Consider the following 18,157-nt stretch of genomic DNA (forward strand, 5'->3'; position numbering starts at 1 on the left):
TTTTTGTTTACTTACCGTAAAATCTCTTTCTCGGAGGATCCATTGGGGGACACAGCTCCTGCCCTTTTTGGGGTTTCCTTTGGTTCTCTGTCCGAGGATATGTTCAGTTATGTTTTTTCTTCTGGTTCTTGGCCAGTTTGGGGATTTTTCTTTGACCTGTTGGTCTCCTCCTATTGCTCTGGAACTTAAACTGATTAGCTCAGAGCCTGAAGGCGGGTATATCCTGCTGGGAGGAGCCAACTATTACCATAGTGTCACACCTCCTAGAGACAGCAGCATACACCCACGGTCTGTGTCCCCCAATGGATCCTCCGAGAAAGAGATTTTACGGAAAGTAAACAAAAATCTCCTTTTATACAGCTTATCCCCTATCCAAAGGATAGAGGATAAGATGAATGATCGTATGGGTCCTGCCGCTGGGGACCTCCGCAATCTCTGTGCAGCCCCCCCATTCTGTGCCGGGCTCTGCCTTCGAGACGGGGACGTCACGCCAACTCCATTAATGTCTATGGGAGGGGACATGATGAAGTTACGCCCCCCCCCCCAATTGACATGAATGGAGGGGTGTGGCCTGACTTCACTAAGGGGCGTGGCCGTGACGTCATGTCCCCGTCTCGGAGGCAGCGCCCGGCACAGAATGCCGGGGGCTGCACTAAGATCGCTGCGGTCCCCAGTGGCGGGACCCCTACAATCACACATATTATCCCCTATCCTTTGGATAGGGGATAAGATATATAAGGCCGCAATACCCCTTTAAGTGCCTAGATATAGCAACTATTGAGGCAGCGTATCTCTCTATATTTGAATTACTTTGACCACATAGTCATATACATCTATATCATTTACATGGAATGGAATACATTTTCTACTAAATTTTTACTGGATATAGAAGAAACTAAAATCTGTGAAAACATCAAACAAATAATCAGATGAATATGTTACATACGATATTATTTACAACTGATACAATATCCCTCCACATCTGTTTTTTGCTTATAAATGTTTATTTCAAGTGGCCCTTTAAACACTCATCTCTGGGGCCTTGCAGATATGGTGGGGATTGAATTAACCTTCCCCACACTATAAAGCACTGTCTACATTGGAACAAGGGTTAAATGTGATAACTGTGGCTTGCAGTGGGCAGCTACAGAGCGATGTGCAGTAGTTCCCCATTTCCTTCCGTTGCCGTCTTGCCCCTGCACGAGCTCTCAGCCAGATTATTGTGTTTCAAGCAGTTCTTCCTGTTGATTGTGTGCAAATTCTACTTGTTTATTCCAATGAAATGTTTCTGGCTCCCCTACTTGGATCCTTGTGACAATGCGCAGGTCACAGGCATCAACTGGAATATAAAATCACGAGCCACTACGTGAATCTCTTATCTCTGTTCTCTTGTTCTGGAACACTGGTTACTTTTAAACAAAGTTAAATTCATTAAATGTAATCTGATTTAAGGGCGTGGGATTTAGGCTTAGGTCTGCTGGTATTTGTTGTGAAGTAGGTATCCTGATCAAGTTATATCGGAAACTGAAATTTTGCATTTTTGTGCTTTAAATTAGATAATCTTTTACAAACTTTCCTGACATAAATACATTTAAAACTAAAACTATGGTATTAGGGATCACCTGGCTTTGGTTTTATTGCCATATTCATTAGATGGTATGGTGCTTGGGGTCCAGAACCACTTATTTTATTCCAGCACATCTGCATCTATCCATTTCGTTACACCCATTTAGTCATGTCATCACCAGTATGACTCACAGAAAGTTACATGGCTTAAAGGCGTTTTTCCACAAAGCAAAAATGTAGTCTAACCTATGCCTGCCACATCAGCTAAAACAGGTAAGAAGGACGCATGGACAAGAACCTTTACATTACTCTATAATATCCTATGTTGTATTGTATGGATAAAAAACAATTCCTGGAATGCTTCTTTATATAAAAATTCTGGAGCATCTTTTCTTTATAGTTCTGTGCCATGTCTCTATTATTGCTCTTGCAAATACAAAGTAACATAGTTTGTAATGTTAAAAAAGACAAGACTCAATCAAGTTCAAACTAAAACCCTACTTCCAGTCCTCGGGAAGATAAGGGAACTGAAAGGGAGAGGGATTCCAGTAGCTCCGGCCTGGTCCAAGAGGAATTGGTTCCCTCTGTTGCCTAGCTATTGCCCCTCCTATCACACTACCTGTCAGACCAGATCTACTACTTCAGGGTCCCCTTTGATTTCCAGGTTGGCAGACTCCGCCTCCTGAGCGGTGGATTCTGAAGCAAAAGGCTCTTCTCCACAATCCAGTCAGGGAGAAAACCCTCTACGGTTTCTGTGTATTCTAGAACATGACATAGATTTTAATTTCTGGTTTCAGGATAGGCCATTTGATCTAGATAAACAAAGCATTCCTTTAGTCTTAGAGTTCTCTCTGGAGAGTCTACAAAAGGGCCTTAGTTGTAGCACTATTAAGGTGCAGGTAACAACACTATCAGATTTTCTAGGGGTATCTCTAGCCAAGGACAAAAAAGTCAAGAAATTAATTAAGGGGGTCAGTGTCATCAGACCCAGGTCCAGACCTTCTGTACCTAGTTGGGATCTCAACATTGTACTATTTGGGGTTAACCAAAAGTCCCTTTGAACCTGTCTCTGCTGCCGAAGTTAAATTCCTTTCATGGAAAGCGGCCTTTTTAGTTGCCATTACTACAGCCTGCAAGCAGAATAGGGGAAATTCAAGCCCTTTCTATTAGGGAGCCCTTTTTAGGGTCACAGATGAGAAGATAATTCTCAGACACCGTCCAGATTTTCTTCTCAAGGTGTCTTCTTTTTTCATAGAAGTCAGGAAATTATTTTACCTTCTTTTGTCAAAACCCCAAAAATCAGAGAGAACACATTTTTCATACTCTCAATGTTAGGAGAATTATTCTTTTACCTGAAAGCTACAGCTGAGTGGAGGTCAGATGAGGATCTTTTTGTTCAGTGTGGGGTAGGAATAGAGGCAAGAAAGCCTCTAAAGCTACAGTTGGTAGGTGGGTTAAATCTGCTATTACAGAGGCTTACAAATCAGAAGGGAAAGATTGTCCTCTTTCAGTTAAAGCACACTCTACAAGAGCAGTTTCTTCATCATGGGCCGAAAAAGCCGATGCATCTCCCAATCAGATCTGCAAGCCCTCACACATTCATCTGTCACTACAGAGTAGATGTGCTGGCCAACAAGGACTGCTCCTTTGGGTGAATGACCTGCATGCTGTGGTCCCTCCCTAGAGCTACTCATCTGGTATGGCTCCATATTTGGTGCCATCATGAAGGGGGATGTAGTGGAAATAATCCCTTTTTTTTCCCCTCAAGCGTAGCTGTGGATGTCTCTGAGGCAAGCACTGAGCCCGTTCTCACCCACCATGCATTTACTCCCACCGTGCTGGGAGTCTGCTGTTCAGTGCTGGGTCTCTTTATCCAATCACTGTAGGCTGCTCTTTAACCCCCTCCTCTCTGCTTTCATGCTGTAATCTAATAGAACAGGAGTGAGCACAGGGGCGTGCTAGTCCCACCCTCACTTACTAGACTTTTTCCCAGCCTGTGCTTCAGTCAGGCAGGATTTATGTTCTGAATGGTATGGGGACCCCTAGTGGTTGTTTTTTGTTTTATTTTTTAGAAGTCATGATTTCTATAAAAAGCAGATAAGTCACTGTTTTGCCAAGATGTTTAAAAATGTTTTTTATTTTGGCGGTGCCCATTTAATACAATGTCAATGTTGCCTTTTACATACTGTAGTTGTGCACAAACTGTCCTGTTGAAATTCAATGTATAGTTCTGCTTCGATTATACAGAAATACGAGTGACATAAAATAAAACAAGAACATAAGCAAAATCCTTTCCTGCTACATGAGGTCACTTCCTGCTGCATGTTTTCTTGGTTTTATATTTTACTTACACTGGGCCATTGTATCATGTGATGGGAAGCACCTGGACTCTGAGGGCATATCCTGTGATAACATATGAATGCCTCACAAACCAAAAGGATTAAGAAAACTATTACTAAACGTATTCAAGGAGGTCTCTGTGTTGATAATATATTGTTCAGCACAGTACGAATAAGTGCACACATACATTGGATAGCAAAGTTTATGATACAATCCTACTTGATAGTTTTAAAGAGGTTTTCTGGAACCTATTTTTGTTTTTGTAAATCGATGACCTATCAGGGGTTTGCATGAGCTGCAGAACCTGCTTATACAGTAAAAACAGCTAAAAACAGACAGCGCCATAGACTGAGTAGTGTTTGTAAAGGGTTACTGCAGCTTGGCTCCCATTCACTTTTAGGATATAAAGGGTGTATTCCAGAGTGTTTTTTTTTATTTTTACTGCTACAGGGGCTGTAAAGTAAAGTTAGTGTAGCACAGTGTTAGTGTCTGTACCTGTGTTTGATGGCTGGTCTTGCAATTTTTATATGATCTTTGCCTCAATGTTCATTTTTAGCAGCCTACAAAATGTTGTCCAGTAGAAAAAAGCTACACTGAAAAACAGCAGCACACCAAATACGTAGTAATTATATACAAAAGTTTCTCTTTATTGCACAATTTAAACACGCAGATTAAGTGCCATAAGACACACAAGTATTAATAAAAACATTTAAAATTGGCCATCAATGCCAAGCACTACAAAATGCCTACACAATGTTGTCTTAGGCTTTTCCCAGGTTGCAGTGCGGCCCAAGAGATTATATCACTAATCAGGTGTTGAAAGGGAGCCTGTCTAAGCTTCAAAGGGTGGAGCGATCACTGGGTGAGAGGGAAATCTTTCTCCACAGGGCTGCAGGGAATTGTAGTTTCAAACACAGCACAGCATACAAGGCACCTCTGCTTTGCTGTAAAGGGTGGGGTACCTGATGTGTGGGAGGGAAAAAAAGTGCCCTCACACTTACAAACAAGGGATTCTGCGACTTTTAGTTGGAGGGAACTCCAACAGGAAATAGTAATTTCACAAAAAGAAAGCAGCAGTGTTATGGTGGCCCCAAGTCAAGCACAGATCCTTCCTAAGCATTAGGTAAAAATGAAATCAGAGCACTGACCGGTAGTTCTCGAAGCAAAATCGGCTTTATTCTTGTTGCGGGTACTCTGTGCATGGGGCTGTGGACAGCTGGGAAAGAGGAAAGGCCAGAGTAAGCACTCACACACGACACGGTCATTACCTGAAGTCCTTCCCAGCTGTCTGCTCACCCATGCACAGTGTACCCGCAACAAGAATAAGTGCATCCTTCCTAAGCATGTCCATTACTGTATGGCAGGTAAGTACTAAAGTCACCTGATGGTGGATAACCCCTTTAAGCGAGAAAAGTTTCCTTGCTTAATTCCTCTAGGGACTCTTGCCTTTCTGCAATGATGCTGAATCGGGGCATATTTCCACTGCAATTTGCCATGGAAATAAGCGGCAAATAGGCTGTGGCTCAGTGGGACTGTCACTTGACTTCATGTCACTATTGAGGAGCGGCTTGGGCTTGGTGGTCAGACATGGCTTCAGAAGGAGACTGGAATTGTCTGGGTGACCACCCTTAGTGCACCAAGGATCTGTTGGCATACAGAATATATTTTTTGCAGTGGCAGGAAAAATGTGGTGTCACTTTCTCTTTTGATTTAAACGGACTCTGCTTGTGGATTTCCACCAGAATAATAAACATTGTTATTTTTTACGGAATTTTACGCAGTGGGAATGGGGTTGATGACTCATTCACACTGAGTTTAGACTTGTGCAGCGGAAGATTCCATAGTGGGAACATACCATATTGGGAGATAGATGCATTAACCCAGCTCACTACATTATGTACAAAGCTGTCTTTTCTATGGGGTGCTGAGTGTCAGACTCCCACAATCGCATATTGATGGACTATCCAGGGAATAGATTAGAAATGGGAAAGTTTGGGGGGAAAAAACTGAAACATTGAGGAAAAAAAACTTAAAGAATATGTTCTTATATTGATAAATATGTTTATATTTTTTATAATGATAAATATTATGTTTATAACATGGTTTTCAAACTATATAACATTTAGACCTTAATGAAAGATATCTGAGAATCTTAGTAAGTTTTCCACACTCACCTGAAGAGAAGCAAGTCCTGGAATACAGTCCAGATACTAAGAATGCAATTTCCATATGCATTTCTACCTCTAGGACTGCTGTAGGGGGAAAAAGGGTTCTGTTTAGTTTGGTTGGGGCTGGGATCTGTCTTGTTTGTATTAGTAGTTGATGTTTCTGTCTTTTTTTTTTTTTTTTTTTTCGGGAAAAAACACAGAAAAAAAAACCTGTGATGTAATGTTGTTTGTTTCTGGACTCTAAGAAAATTGCACTGTATGTAATTCCATCTGGCAGAGTTGGTGTAATAATATGCACGTGCGAGAATGAAAGGTAAAAACAACTATTTTTGCATTAGCTGTATGTTTAGCTGGGGCTGTTTCTTTCCTCCCTTGGGCCGCTCGGGGATATCACCTGTGACAAATGTGCAATAAGCTGGTCCCTCTGTACATTGTGTGTGCTTTCTTCAGGAAGCTCTGGTCGTTTGGAGCTGTCTCATTTCCTAGGATTTAATGTTTGTGATATTACTGCAGGAGGTGGGTGAGCATCTGTTAACACAGCTGGCCCTGTTGGCATCACGCAGCTTGTTGTTTTATCACATGCTTACACAGAAAATAATGAAATAGTTAAATGTACAATCATAATACCGTCTAATTCTGATGTGTTAATCTGATATATTTTTTTTTCCTTCTTCCTCCTTTCAGTTTTAAAACCATCATTCACTACATAGATAACCAGTTTGAGCGCTACCTTCATGATGAGAGTGGTCTGAACAGGCGCCATATCATCGATAACCGTGTTCATTGCTGCTTCTACTTTATTTCACCTTTTGGACATGGGTATGTACATTGCACCAGCTTGTGATAGAAAAGCTTTTATATAGCAATAATTATTAGTGCTATTGATTTTAAATGAGTTTGCACTTGAAACATGTATGTATGGATATGTGCTATTGCTTTTTTGCTACTAGGGACTTGTCACATGTTACTGTGACATATAAAAAGTTGAAAAAAATAAGAAGTATACTTAGAGTTAAACACAAGTAAGAAAAGAAATAAATAAATAAAGGAAATGATGTCAGTTGATCGATCCTATCTGTCATGGCTAATGATGAAAGTAGTCTGTAAGTAGAAAGTTTTTCACTTTGTAAATGGAACAGATACATTTAATACTAGTAGTATAAAGACATTTTATGGTATGTTCGGAGCTGAAACTCCATTTAGGAATCAAAATAAATTAGTGACATGTCCTTTGTTCACATGATGGAGTTTCCCAACAGGATTTGCCAGAGAATTCTGCAGAGTGGATTTCAAATCTGTGGTGGAAAAAATTCACACAGTATGAACTACAGTGAGCATTTCCATTGAAATAAATGGCAGGCAGATATTATGTGGAAATTTCCTTGAAAAATACTTCATGTGAACATACCGTTAAAGCGTACCCGTCAGATACTCAATGCCTAATCCTGACCATGTACATCTTTTGTGTCTAGCACCTTTATTTATTTTTTTATTACACTTTTAATTTAGCTCACTAGTCTGAATTCCTCTCAAAGGGAGGGGCGTGGCCTCACTGTGCAGGTTTCCGCTCCCTCCCTCAGTATGCTGTCTGCTCACATCTCCCCTAGCATTAGCAAAACTACAACTCCCAGCTTGTCCTCACTGACAGTAGCAGGATACAAGCTGACAGTGGGAGGATTTTTCCTCCAGTTGTGAACCCTGCGCTCACAGCTGTCAATCAAGGAAGTGTGTCCATGACATAGGTGATGACGCATGGACACAGTAGGACTAGTATGTGTCCAAGCAGGCAGGGGGGCAGTATGAAATACTGAAAATTTTCTAATGAAAACAATTGCAAAACCTATTGGTTATACATGCTTTACAACATATCAAAAGTTCTTGTATCTGACAGTGCCCATTTAAGCTACTGATAAACAAACATTGGTTTAAAAAGTAATTCCTGAAGATCTAAGGAACATTTTAATCAGGACAGGAGAATTTGTTACCTGGTTGCATATATTACACAGCAGGACCTTCAGTAAATGTCACTACTAGTGACTGCTACCAATCTGGCTGTCAATGATGATTCCTTTTCCAATGGCCTAGTTTATGGACATCATCGATATTTAGGCCTGTAAGCTCCATGCAAGCCAAATGTTATCTAAATGTTACTTTGCATCTGCCAGTTCTTGGTAGTCAAAGCCAGCTTAACCAATTGTTCTGTTTAGTCTGTCTCATCTGATGCTCTCTCATAGTAACATAATCTGCTTTAAATGTGGTACTGTGAAAATCTATCCCAATCTAACCTAATAGTGAGCAGGTTGTATTAATGCTGGAGTGGATTGGCCATTGTGATAAGGCTGTCAGCTGCATCTTTTTTCTAACAAGCAGCTTAGCAGCATGGTAATCTTTCTATACCCTGTATTAGATAGGGTATGTAGATAATCATTGGCCTCTCCACTGACTGATCGGTTGTGCACGTTAACTTCTCATTATAGAAAGTGCACCTAGTCTACAGGCTGAGCCTAATAGTGAAGTACTTATTATTTTATTAATCTAAGGCCATTGATAAATTGCAGACTTCATCCTGGCCACCAGTTCAGACTTAAACAGGCTGGGAAATCATTTTAATGTAGTGTATATTCACATTGGTATCCTCATGGGAATGCAGCTGACATTGTTATTTGTAGCACTTGATTTTCTCATTAATAACAATAGCAGGTAGTGGACGCTGCATCCCCTCTGACACAAGCAGCTTGATGCACTCAGTGCAGCTTCTGGTCAGAAGCAGAGTTCACATCTGTCACGGCTGCTAAGGTGGCTTTTGTGGGGAATACCACTTCTTCTGAGCTTTTACATGTGTATGATCTTATCTAGAGCAGAGGTTATCATTCCCTACACCAGTCCCATACACATTTACAGAGGATCTCTCTAGGGCCAGCTTTATAGAAAGACAATTAAACTATTAGTGTCGCTTTTTGGACAACCCAATGGAAATATTGTACAGTTTTCAGGTAACATGCAAAACAAATGTTGCCTGATCTTGCACTAGAGAAACTTCTACTCATATCAGCATTGATCTCTTTTCAGATTGAAGCCATTGGACGTGGAATTCATGAAAGCACTCCATGGGAAGGTCAACATAGTCCCTGTGATTGCTAAAGCAGATACCTTGACCCTAAAGGAAAGAGACAGGCTGAAGAGGAGAGTGAGTAATATATAGATCTTAACTTGAAAGAACTAAAGGAGTTAAAAATTGATGGCCTATCGTCAGGATATGGGGGCTCGACAGCTAGCACCCTTTACCCTTCGTTGTTTGAAGAGGCTGCAAAGCTCTTGTGAGCACTGAGGCATCTTCAGTGTCTACAAATGTCCCTCATGCTTATTAGTAGCGGTGGTGCAAGATTGAAACAACATTAAAAGCATTGTTACAGTACCGCAAACAGTAGAAGCTAATCAATACCACGCTGATATTCACATCAACTGGAGTTTATATATTCAAAGGCTAATACTTGCGTAAGTGCAGCAAGTCAGGTGTTAAGTGGATGCCAAAAGCTAGAATAGGAAAGCGCTTAGAATCCATGGCACTTAAAAATGATAGTTGCAGGTAAAATTGCTTCTTTATTGTTTGATCAGCAGGATTATACATGAGAGGATTCGTCAGAACACCAACAATCATTTGATTTGTGTCTTATGACTTTTTGCCAAAATAACACTGGAGTAGTCGCAGCCACGTCTTTAACCCCTGATTGACCAATCACATAACACAGTAGTACAAAAAAAATAGAAAAACATAATACAAAATACATATGCCAAGTCATAGAACGATATATACAAATCATAAGACCTAAAATACTTGTGGCTCCCGTACGGCTGGTGCACATTGCCTACGCATAAAGCAGTGGTGTCCAAACTGTACAGCCAACGGCTGTCCAGGCATGCTGGGAGTTGTAGTTTTGCAACATCTGGACTGCCACATTATGGACATCACTGGCATAAAGCAATCTTGTATGATGAACCGTACTACTATCCTTTGTGGTGCAGTCAAATGCACTGCTCAAAAAAGTAAAGGGAACACTTAAACAACACAATGTAACTCCAAGTCAGTCACATTTCTGTGAAATCACAATGTCCACACGGGAAGCAACACTGTGACAATCAATTTCACATGCTGTTGTGCAAATGGAACAGACAACAGGTGGAAATTATAGGCAATTAGCAAGACACCCCCAATAAAGGAGTGGTTATGCAGGTGGTCACCACAGACCACTTCTCAGTTCCTATGCTTCCTGGCTGATGTTTTGGTGACTTTTGAATGCTGGCGCGCTTTCACTCTAGTGGTAGCATGAGACTGAGTTGGGCATAGGTAGTACAGCTCATCCAGGATGGCACATCAATGCGAGCTGTGGCTAGAAGGTTTGCTGTGACTGTCAGCATAGTGTCCAGTGCATGGATCAGGAGACAGGCCAGTACATCAGGAGACATGGAGGAGGATAACAACCCAGCAGCAGGACCACTACCTCTGCCTTTGTGCATGGAGGAGCACTGCCAGAGCCCTGCAAAATGACCTCCAGCAGGCCACAAATGTGCATGTGTCCACTCAAATGGTCAGAAACAGACTCCATGAGGGTGGTATGAGTGCCAGACGTCCACAGGTGGGGGTTGTGCTTACAGCCCAACACCGTGCAGGACGTTTGGCATTTACTAAAGAACTCAAAGATTGGCCCTGGCGCCCTGTGCTCTTCAGATTAAAGCAGGTTCACACTAAGCACATTTGACAGATGTGAGAGAGTGGAGACGCTGTGGAGAATGTTCTGATGCCTGCAGCATCCTCCAGCATGACTTATTTGGCAGTGGGTCAGTAATGGTGTGGGGTGGCATTTCTTTGGGGGGCCGGACAGCCCTCCATGTGCTTGCCAGAGGTAGCTTCACTGTCATTAGGTACCGAGATGAGATCCTCAGACCCCTTGTGAGACCCCCCCTCCCCGACCCCCCCCCCCCCCCCCCCCGAAACAGCAGAAAAAAAACTTTTTGGAAACCTAGTAAAATAGAATAATTTGGCGCTCAAAGCTGCATGGAATAAGGAACTCATTAGCACTAAAACATTTGCAATTTGATTTTTTTTTTTTTTTAAATCAATATTTAAAAAAATATATAGAAATATATAACCACATCCTAGTGAGCCACATGGCCCTTGTGAAATGACTACGGATTCCATGTAGCTTTCACAGCTAAATTATAATTTTTTCCTAATTCATTTTTTGATGCCTAGAGTAAAGGTGTCTGTCTGGCAAGGCCAGTTTTTAGTGTACAAGAAGGACTGTGCCTCTAACATTAATTTTATTATTTGTGTGGAAACCTAGCCTGAGAGACATTTGTTTATAGGGGTAAGTCATTTTTAAGAACATGCTTTATGCTTCACCTACAGCCAAAACCCATTGCATTACTACTACTGATAGATGTCCCCTTCTCCCATTACAACAATTCACCCTCATCTCATATCCTAGAACAATTTATTGGGATTTTCTGATATTGTTTTCATGAAAAACTACCTCATGATGAACGTTCCCGGGTGTACCTGGGAACTCCCATAAATCTTGCTTCCTTTACACTTTTTTTTTCCAGATCTGAAAGGAAACCATAAAATCTTTATCACAATACTTTGTGTATGCCAGACACATGGCTTCATGTGATTTGTGCTTGGCAGACATATTCGAAGCACAAAACAAAGGCAGTTCTTTCTCCCAGCTCCTTGGGAATTCACAGAAGTTGACCTGGTTGGTGAATACTATAACATTTACAGTAAAATTCCTTTAATCCGGCATGCATTCGGGATTATAAACCTACAGTAATCATGGAGCCAGATGTTTTATGGGCATCTTGTCAGTAATTTAATTGCAGACAAGGGGTTGTCCAGCACAACATATAATAAATATAATAAACCTTGTCCCGTCCCTGTCTAAAGTCCCCTCAGCTAGAGTCCCTCCATTCCACAGGGCTCTCCTGCAGGGCTTGCCCCTTGGTCGCCTCATATAAACGTGTTTTTGTATAGTGTACAAATGTATAGGACCTACCTAGGTCACATGATATATTATAATGGTTGTACAAATGTATAGGACCTTCCGGGGTCATGTGATAATGTCATGTGATGTACCCAGAGTTCTCCGGGTTCAGGACCTAGAGGCTTTGCAGCCAATGGGATTAGTCCAGCCCCCTTAGTATATAAGGGGCTGTAGTCTGTAAATTGTCTCTCTTATCGCCTGGATTTCCGCCAAGCACAATCAGCATATCTCAATTCATCTTAATTCCTTGTGACTACTATTCAGCTCAAATCCTATAATTAGTAGCACAGTGGCCTGCTTAAATCTCAAGACTATTAGTCCCAGCAAAGCCTGTGAGGAACCTGCATCCTGGTTACCTCAAGAGAAGCTGTTTAATTGTAAAGACTGTTGGCATAAGAAGTTCAGTAAAAGTTCCAGTTATCTCAAAAATCTGCTGTGGACATTTCGTTTATTATCCTGCCGTTGTCGGCACCCTGGGGTCACGACAAACCAAGGGTTAATACCACCAGACCCTGTAGCATCATTGCAACACCCCTAGATCACTATCCCTCTGGCTTACCACACACATATATATATATATATATATATATATAACAGTTCTCCCTTCAAGGAAACAGCACCAGTCACGAGCCCGGGTTAAATGCAGGTTAAGAATCTTTATTGCATTAGAGCATAAGGTGCAATGTTTCGGCTAACAAGCCTTTATCTTGCTTGATAAAGGCTTGTTAGCCGAAACGTTGCACCTTATTCTTTAATGCAATAAATATTCTTAACCTGCATTTAACCCGGACCTCGTGACTGGTGCTGTTTCCTTGAAGGGAGAACTGTTTATATATCCAGCCTTGCAAGCTGGGGGATACCTGCATTGCACTGATGGCCTTCCTGTGCTGAAACTTCTCATCTATCTATATATATATCTGTAATCGCCTGCTTTGTTCCCCAACTTCTCCAATGGTGACCCTATAGTGGTATTCACCATTTCCTAGTTTTTTCCCAAAACACAGAAATGCTCGCACATCGAATCACTGGCTGATGCGGGTCACTACTTTGGCCAGCAAATGGGCACTTCCTTGTATTTAGACGCGACCATGTACTAGTTAGCAGTGGGGACCAGGCACCATCTCATGGTGGAGGAAATTGTGACAGGTGAATACAGATTTATTTGTTAAATTTCTATTTACCTGCTGTGGCCACAATAACATGTTAGACACATGGGTCTGCTGACCCAAACTGAGAGCTCTTAGTTAATTTCTGGTTCGTTTAGGACTTGCAGCCATAATGAGGACTAAAGAAATCTATCGGTATTAGGACTCGTTTACATCTATTTCACAGCAGTACAGCGGGAGATATGTTTAAACGGTACCTAAATGTATGCTGTGTTAAACCCATAGATTTTCATAATGCCAACGTAGTCAGAAGTATGCCACTTTTGACTCTTTTCTGGACCATTGTAACTTGAAACTATACCCAAAACGTTTTGTCTCCTGTACGATTGACTACGATTTTTTTTTGTGGTTATTCACTTTTCTGTACCACAAAAAGACCATATAAGAATGTATATGTTTTTTCCCCATAGAAGTATAAGTGACATATGGTGTGATATAAGTCTATGCGTGTATACGATTAAATGTAATTAAAATGTATACACACTTTGTTAACATAGTTTACCTATAAACAAAAAAATATACGCTATTTTGTGATATGCGTTTGCGTACGTACTTACAATGGCCTCAGGTTACAATATTTTCAAAATACAGTGCTCTTTTCTGGACCATTGTAACTTGAAACTATACCCAAAATACAATGTTATGGACATTCCAGATCTGGGAAACATGTCAGTGGCTGGAAGAACTGAGAAATTAGAATCGACATTTCACTGGTAAAACACCTGTATTACTGAAGTGCATGCACTGACTGGCTGTCTGGTAGCGCCCCCTACCGTAACCCTACCTGTGCTAGGGATAGCTGCTCCTTTGGACACCAGGTGGGGGCGGCTCCATTTTACTTTTTTAGGACACTGTGTGTACTGTACAGGACCCTGAAGAAGCTCCTGTCCTCTACATAGACAGTGATTTACAGCTCCCAGCAGATCTTTCTTACTTTTATATGTAAGGACATGCTTTATCTATATTAGTTATCTACTTTTTGGGCTTTAGAACCAATTACATCTCTTCTCAGCACTGTACTAGTAGCTATCAATAGAAACGTGTCTAGGAACATTTTCGAACTATGCTAATACTGACATATATGTATTAAGAAGTTTGTAAAATAAACCATTAGGGTCTATTCACACGTACAGTATTCTGTGCAGATTTGATGTGCAGGATTTCAAGCTGTGTTCAGTTTACATTGAACTCTGCAGCAGAAAATCCTGCGCATCAAATCTGCACAGAATACTGTACATGTGAATAGACCATTAAGGTGCCGCAGCTGAAAATAATGCCGTCTTAGACCAGTAAGCTCTAAAAAAAAAATGCAAATACAGATGATTGTTCTGAGTTTATAATCTGTTTGGGACAGGTTTGCTTTACCTCAGAATCACCATTTACCCTTAACCTTTTCCTACATGAAACATGTTAATAAGCGCAGTATCCTATACACCCCCCTTCTCTTCCGATGTTACTTACAATGTTGTTTTTGGGTATTACAGTAAAGCATACTTTATTTTCTCTGGTAGTGTAAACTGTTGAAGTTTCTGCTGTAAAAATCACTTTTCCCGCCATTGTTTGAGCACAAGGATGTTATCTAGGAAATGTCCCAGCTGACAGGTTTCTCTTGTTCCCGGTTTTTGTTTTGGTTTCTAAAGGTCCATTCACACTAAGGAAATTCAGCAAGCAATTTCCTTTGTGGATCCTCGTTGTTCAAAATTATCAGGAATCGGCACTTGTGTTCACGGCAATTTTCCCTGTTTACAAACTGCAATGCATTTCCTTGTAGAATCTGCTAAAATATTGAACATTTTTAATGTTTTTGCGGACGCCAGAATCCGGGTCTGCCATGTGAACAGAGCTGCAGAATGCCATTGAAATCAATGGGACTCTGCTGCTGCCACAGAATGTCCGTGCGGAAGATTCATGCGGAATTCTGCACGGACATTCTACCTTGTGAATGTGGCCTATGAAGGGTGTATGACGCAGAGTATGTAAGGCATGGTTTTCTTATGAACGGGCTAGCTGGCAACTTTTTAGTGCATATGTCATGGCTACTAAGCAGTTAAATAAAGGGTCTTTCTCCACTTTTGAGCTGATTTAAAGTATTAAGCGATCCATCTTTAATCCAGCATCGCTGATTAACCCCCTTCACCCACCAGCTCAGTTTTCCACAGCAGGTTCCAAGCCCATGTTTGTAGCAGTATGTTCAGTACGAGTCAAGGCTGAAGTTTGGATGTTTCTGCAGAATGTGGGGGAGTTTAGAGAAGCAGACTTCTAGCTTATAATCTTAGGGCTTTCTACTGGGATGGGTTTGGTACAGGGTGTTCAACTATGACAATTTGTAAACGTTCTCATGCTAGTCGTCTTTGAAGTGTGATCCTTTCTATCCCTTTACCCTGAAAGGACATGAGACAAAATGTACTGTGTGAGGAGTCTGTCATACTTCTGATAGCTCTGGATATACTTTCAGAATATGTGTATGTATGTGTGTGTATATATATATATATATATATATATATATATATATATATGAATATGCAAAGCAGCTCATTACATCACCTTTTCAGGTAATGTTCCCTGGTATCAGCTTAGCTCCTGTTAAGGAATATAAAAAGCTGATCGGGATTTTATGCCAAGCCAGACTATTCCCCAAAAGGGAAGTTTCTACCCATCTGCAGACAGGTGTTTCGTGGTTTTTGCCACTCGTCAGTACAGAGCAGGGTGATCTGGCTTGGCTGGGGTAAGAGGCCTGAGAGCAGCTAAAGGGGGTGAGTATTTACCTCAGGGCGAGGCCACCACTTATATATATATATATATATATATATATAGATATAGATATAGATATAGACAAAGAGGCCCAATGAGACCACCTTATCGCGGTGGGACGGTCCAAGCTATTTGACCGCCGGCGGAGACAAATTTGCGAGCTAAGTGCCTCACTATTTCATAGTTTCACTTATGCATCTATTACACCATAGCTGTATAGCTCTCCATGTTTTAACTGCATATTCATGTTTTATCTATATCTTTGTGCTGGCAGTGTGCTGCTGCATTCTTCTGTCGCTATATATATATATATAATATATATAAAATGGCATTAGCATTGCTGAAATCTAAAAATATATACGCAATAGGAAGAGGAACAGCACACCTGTAGAAATATTCCAGTGTTCGGTGCAAAGCAGTTTCTGAAGCTCAGGTCAGGCATTCACCATTTGTACAGCAAAAAGGATCTCACCGCAGCGCATACAGTAAAGTAAAAAATTATTAGTGATTTATTCCATAAAAAAGTGTTCACAGCAAGTGGCGACATTTCAACCAGGCTCACCCAGTCATTAATGATTATATCAGCTTGGAGGTGGAGACAACCAAAGCTGGTATCCAAGCTGATATAATCATGATATACAGATGTGTAGATATTTATATAATTATGTACTGTATCAGCAGTGTTTGGTTTTAATAACACTGTGAGCACCTTATCACTATGTATATCTTGTGAACTTGCTTGATTATGACTGGGTGAGCCTGGTCGAAACATCACCACTTGCTGGCAAAACACTTTATGGAATAAATAACGAAGATTTTTTTAAATTACTACGTGTGCTGAGGTGAGATCCTTTTTGCTTTATAAATGTGTGTGTGTGTATAATATATATTTCATCAATGCTAATCCCATTATGCAATATTCAGTTATTATGTTACCTGATCTAGCCATTGGTGGGTCTTCTATGCTATACATGTGATTGTGATCGCTATCCAAGCCCCCATGTATTACATGATCAGTCATCCATTTGAAAAACAGACATCTAATGCAGTTTTTCCCAACCAGGGTGCCCCGAGCTGTTGCAAAACTATAATTCCCAGTAAGGGAGTTTTAGTTTTGCAACTGCTGGAAGCACACTGGTTGGGAAACACCTATCTAATGCAACAGTGGAAATGTACAACCAGTGGTTTGCCTGGGCAATAACAGCAGATCGGATTATAAAAAACTGGTCTAGTGCGATCAGCTGATCGGGTTATAGAAACTGGTCTAGTGCGATCAGCTGATCGGGTTATAGAAACTGGTCTAGTGCGATCAGCTGATCGGGTTATAGAAACTGGTCTAGTGCGATCAGCTGATCATCAGATCAGCTTCTGTTAGAATAGAATTCTAATGTAGACCTTTTAGTGTCTAGAGCTTTTGTGACTTCATCTGATCTATACTGGCACTCAACTGGTCTGATCCTCATTATTAGGCCAACATGAGGCTTTTTATTTATTTATTTTTTATTATGTCGGATAAGGTAACAGTAACTACAACAATTTTTGTAACTGCTTAATACAGTCTAAACAGCAGGAGATAAACATTAGTTAGTAGGCCAGCAGGACATTCAGCAGGCCCTTAGTGCTGGCCTCAGGGTCAACTTCTGATCATTCCAAGAATGCCAGGAGCATACAGCATGATTCCCACAGAAACCAGGAACCTGGTGCCATTTTCCAGCTTAAACCCGAATCTGCATAAAATAGCTTAGTAATTGGGTTAAAGTTATAGTGTTAATAAAATTACTGGCATTTGTTAACTTTATAATACGCAGATATATCTGACATCTGTTCGGGTGCATCACACCACGTTTTGGGGATACAGCTGCCGGATCCGACGGGAGAATAAAAAAAAACGTCCGCTGCAGTATCCCTGCTGGACCTGCGCTGCACCCCATTCATTTGAATGAGCTGGCTGGAGTCAGATATCTACTCTGGTCGGCTCATTTTTGAACCGTATTAGTTTTATTGCTGGATTTAAAACCATGGCAGACCACGGTTTTCAGTCCGGCAACAAAATCGGATACGGTCCAAAGATTTACCAACCGGAGTCGCTATCTAACTCCGGCCAGCTCATTCAAATGAATGGGGG

General features: G+C 41.0%; 1 protein-coding gene across 1 annotated transcript in view; it reads left to right on the forward strand.

Annotated features, from left to right (window-relative positions):
• The window catches only part of LOC130283064 (septin-2A), a 104,826-nt gene that overhangs the window by 51,224 nt on the left and 35,445 nt on the right, over window positions 1-18,157 (forward strand). Inside the window, exons 6-7 of the mRNA XM_056532236.1 lie at window positions 6,759-6,893; window positions 9,144-9,261. Of these exons, the coding sequence (XP_056388211.1) occupies window positions 6,759-6,893; window positions 9,144-9,261 (253 nt within the window). The remainder of the gene's footprint in view (window positions 1-6,758; window positions 6,894-9,143; window positions 9,262-18,157) is intronic.

Source organism: Hyla sarda, chromosome 1 (assembly GCF_029499605.1).
Source record: "Hyla sarda isolate aHylSar1 chromosome 1, aHylSar1.hap1, whole genome shotgun sequence".
NCBI lineage: Eukaryota > Metazoa > Chordata > Amphibia > Anura > Hylidae > Hyla > Hyla sarda.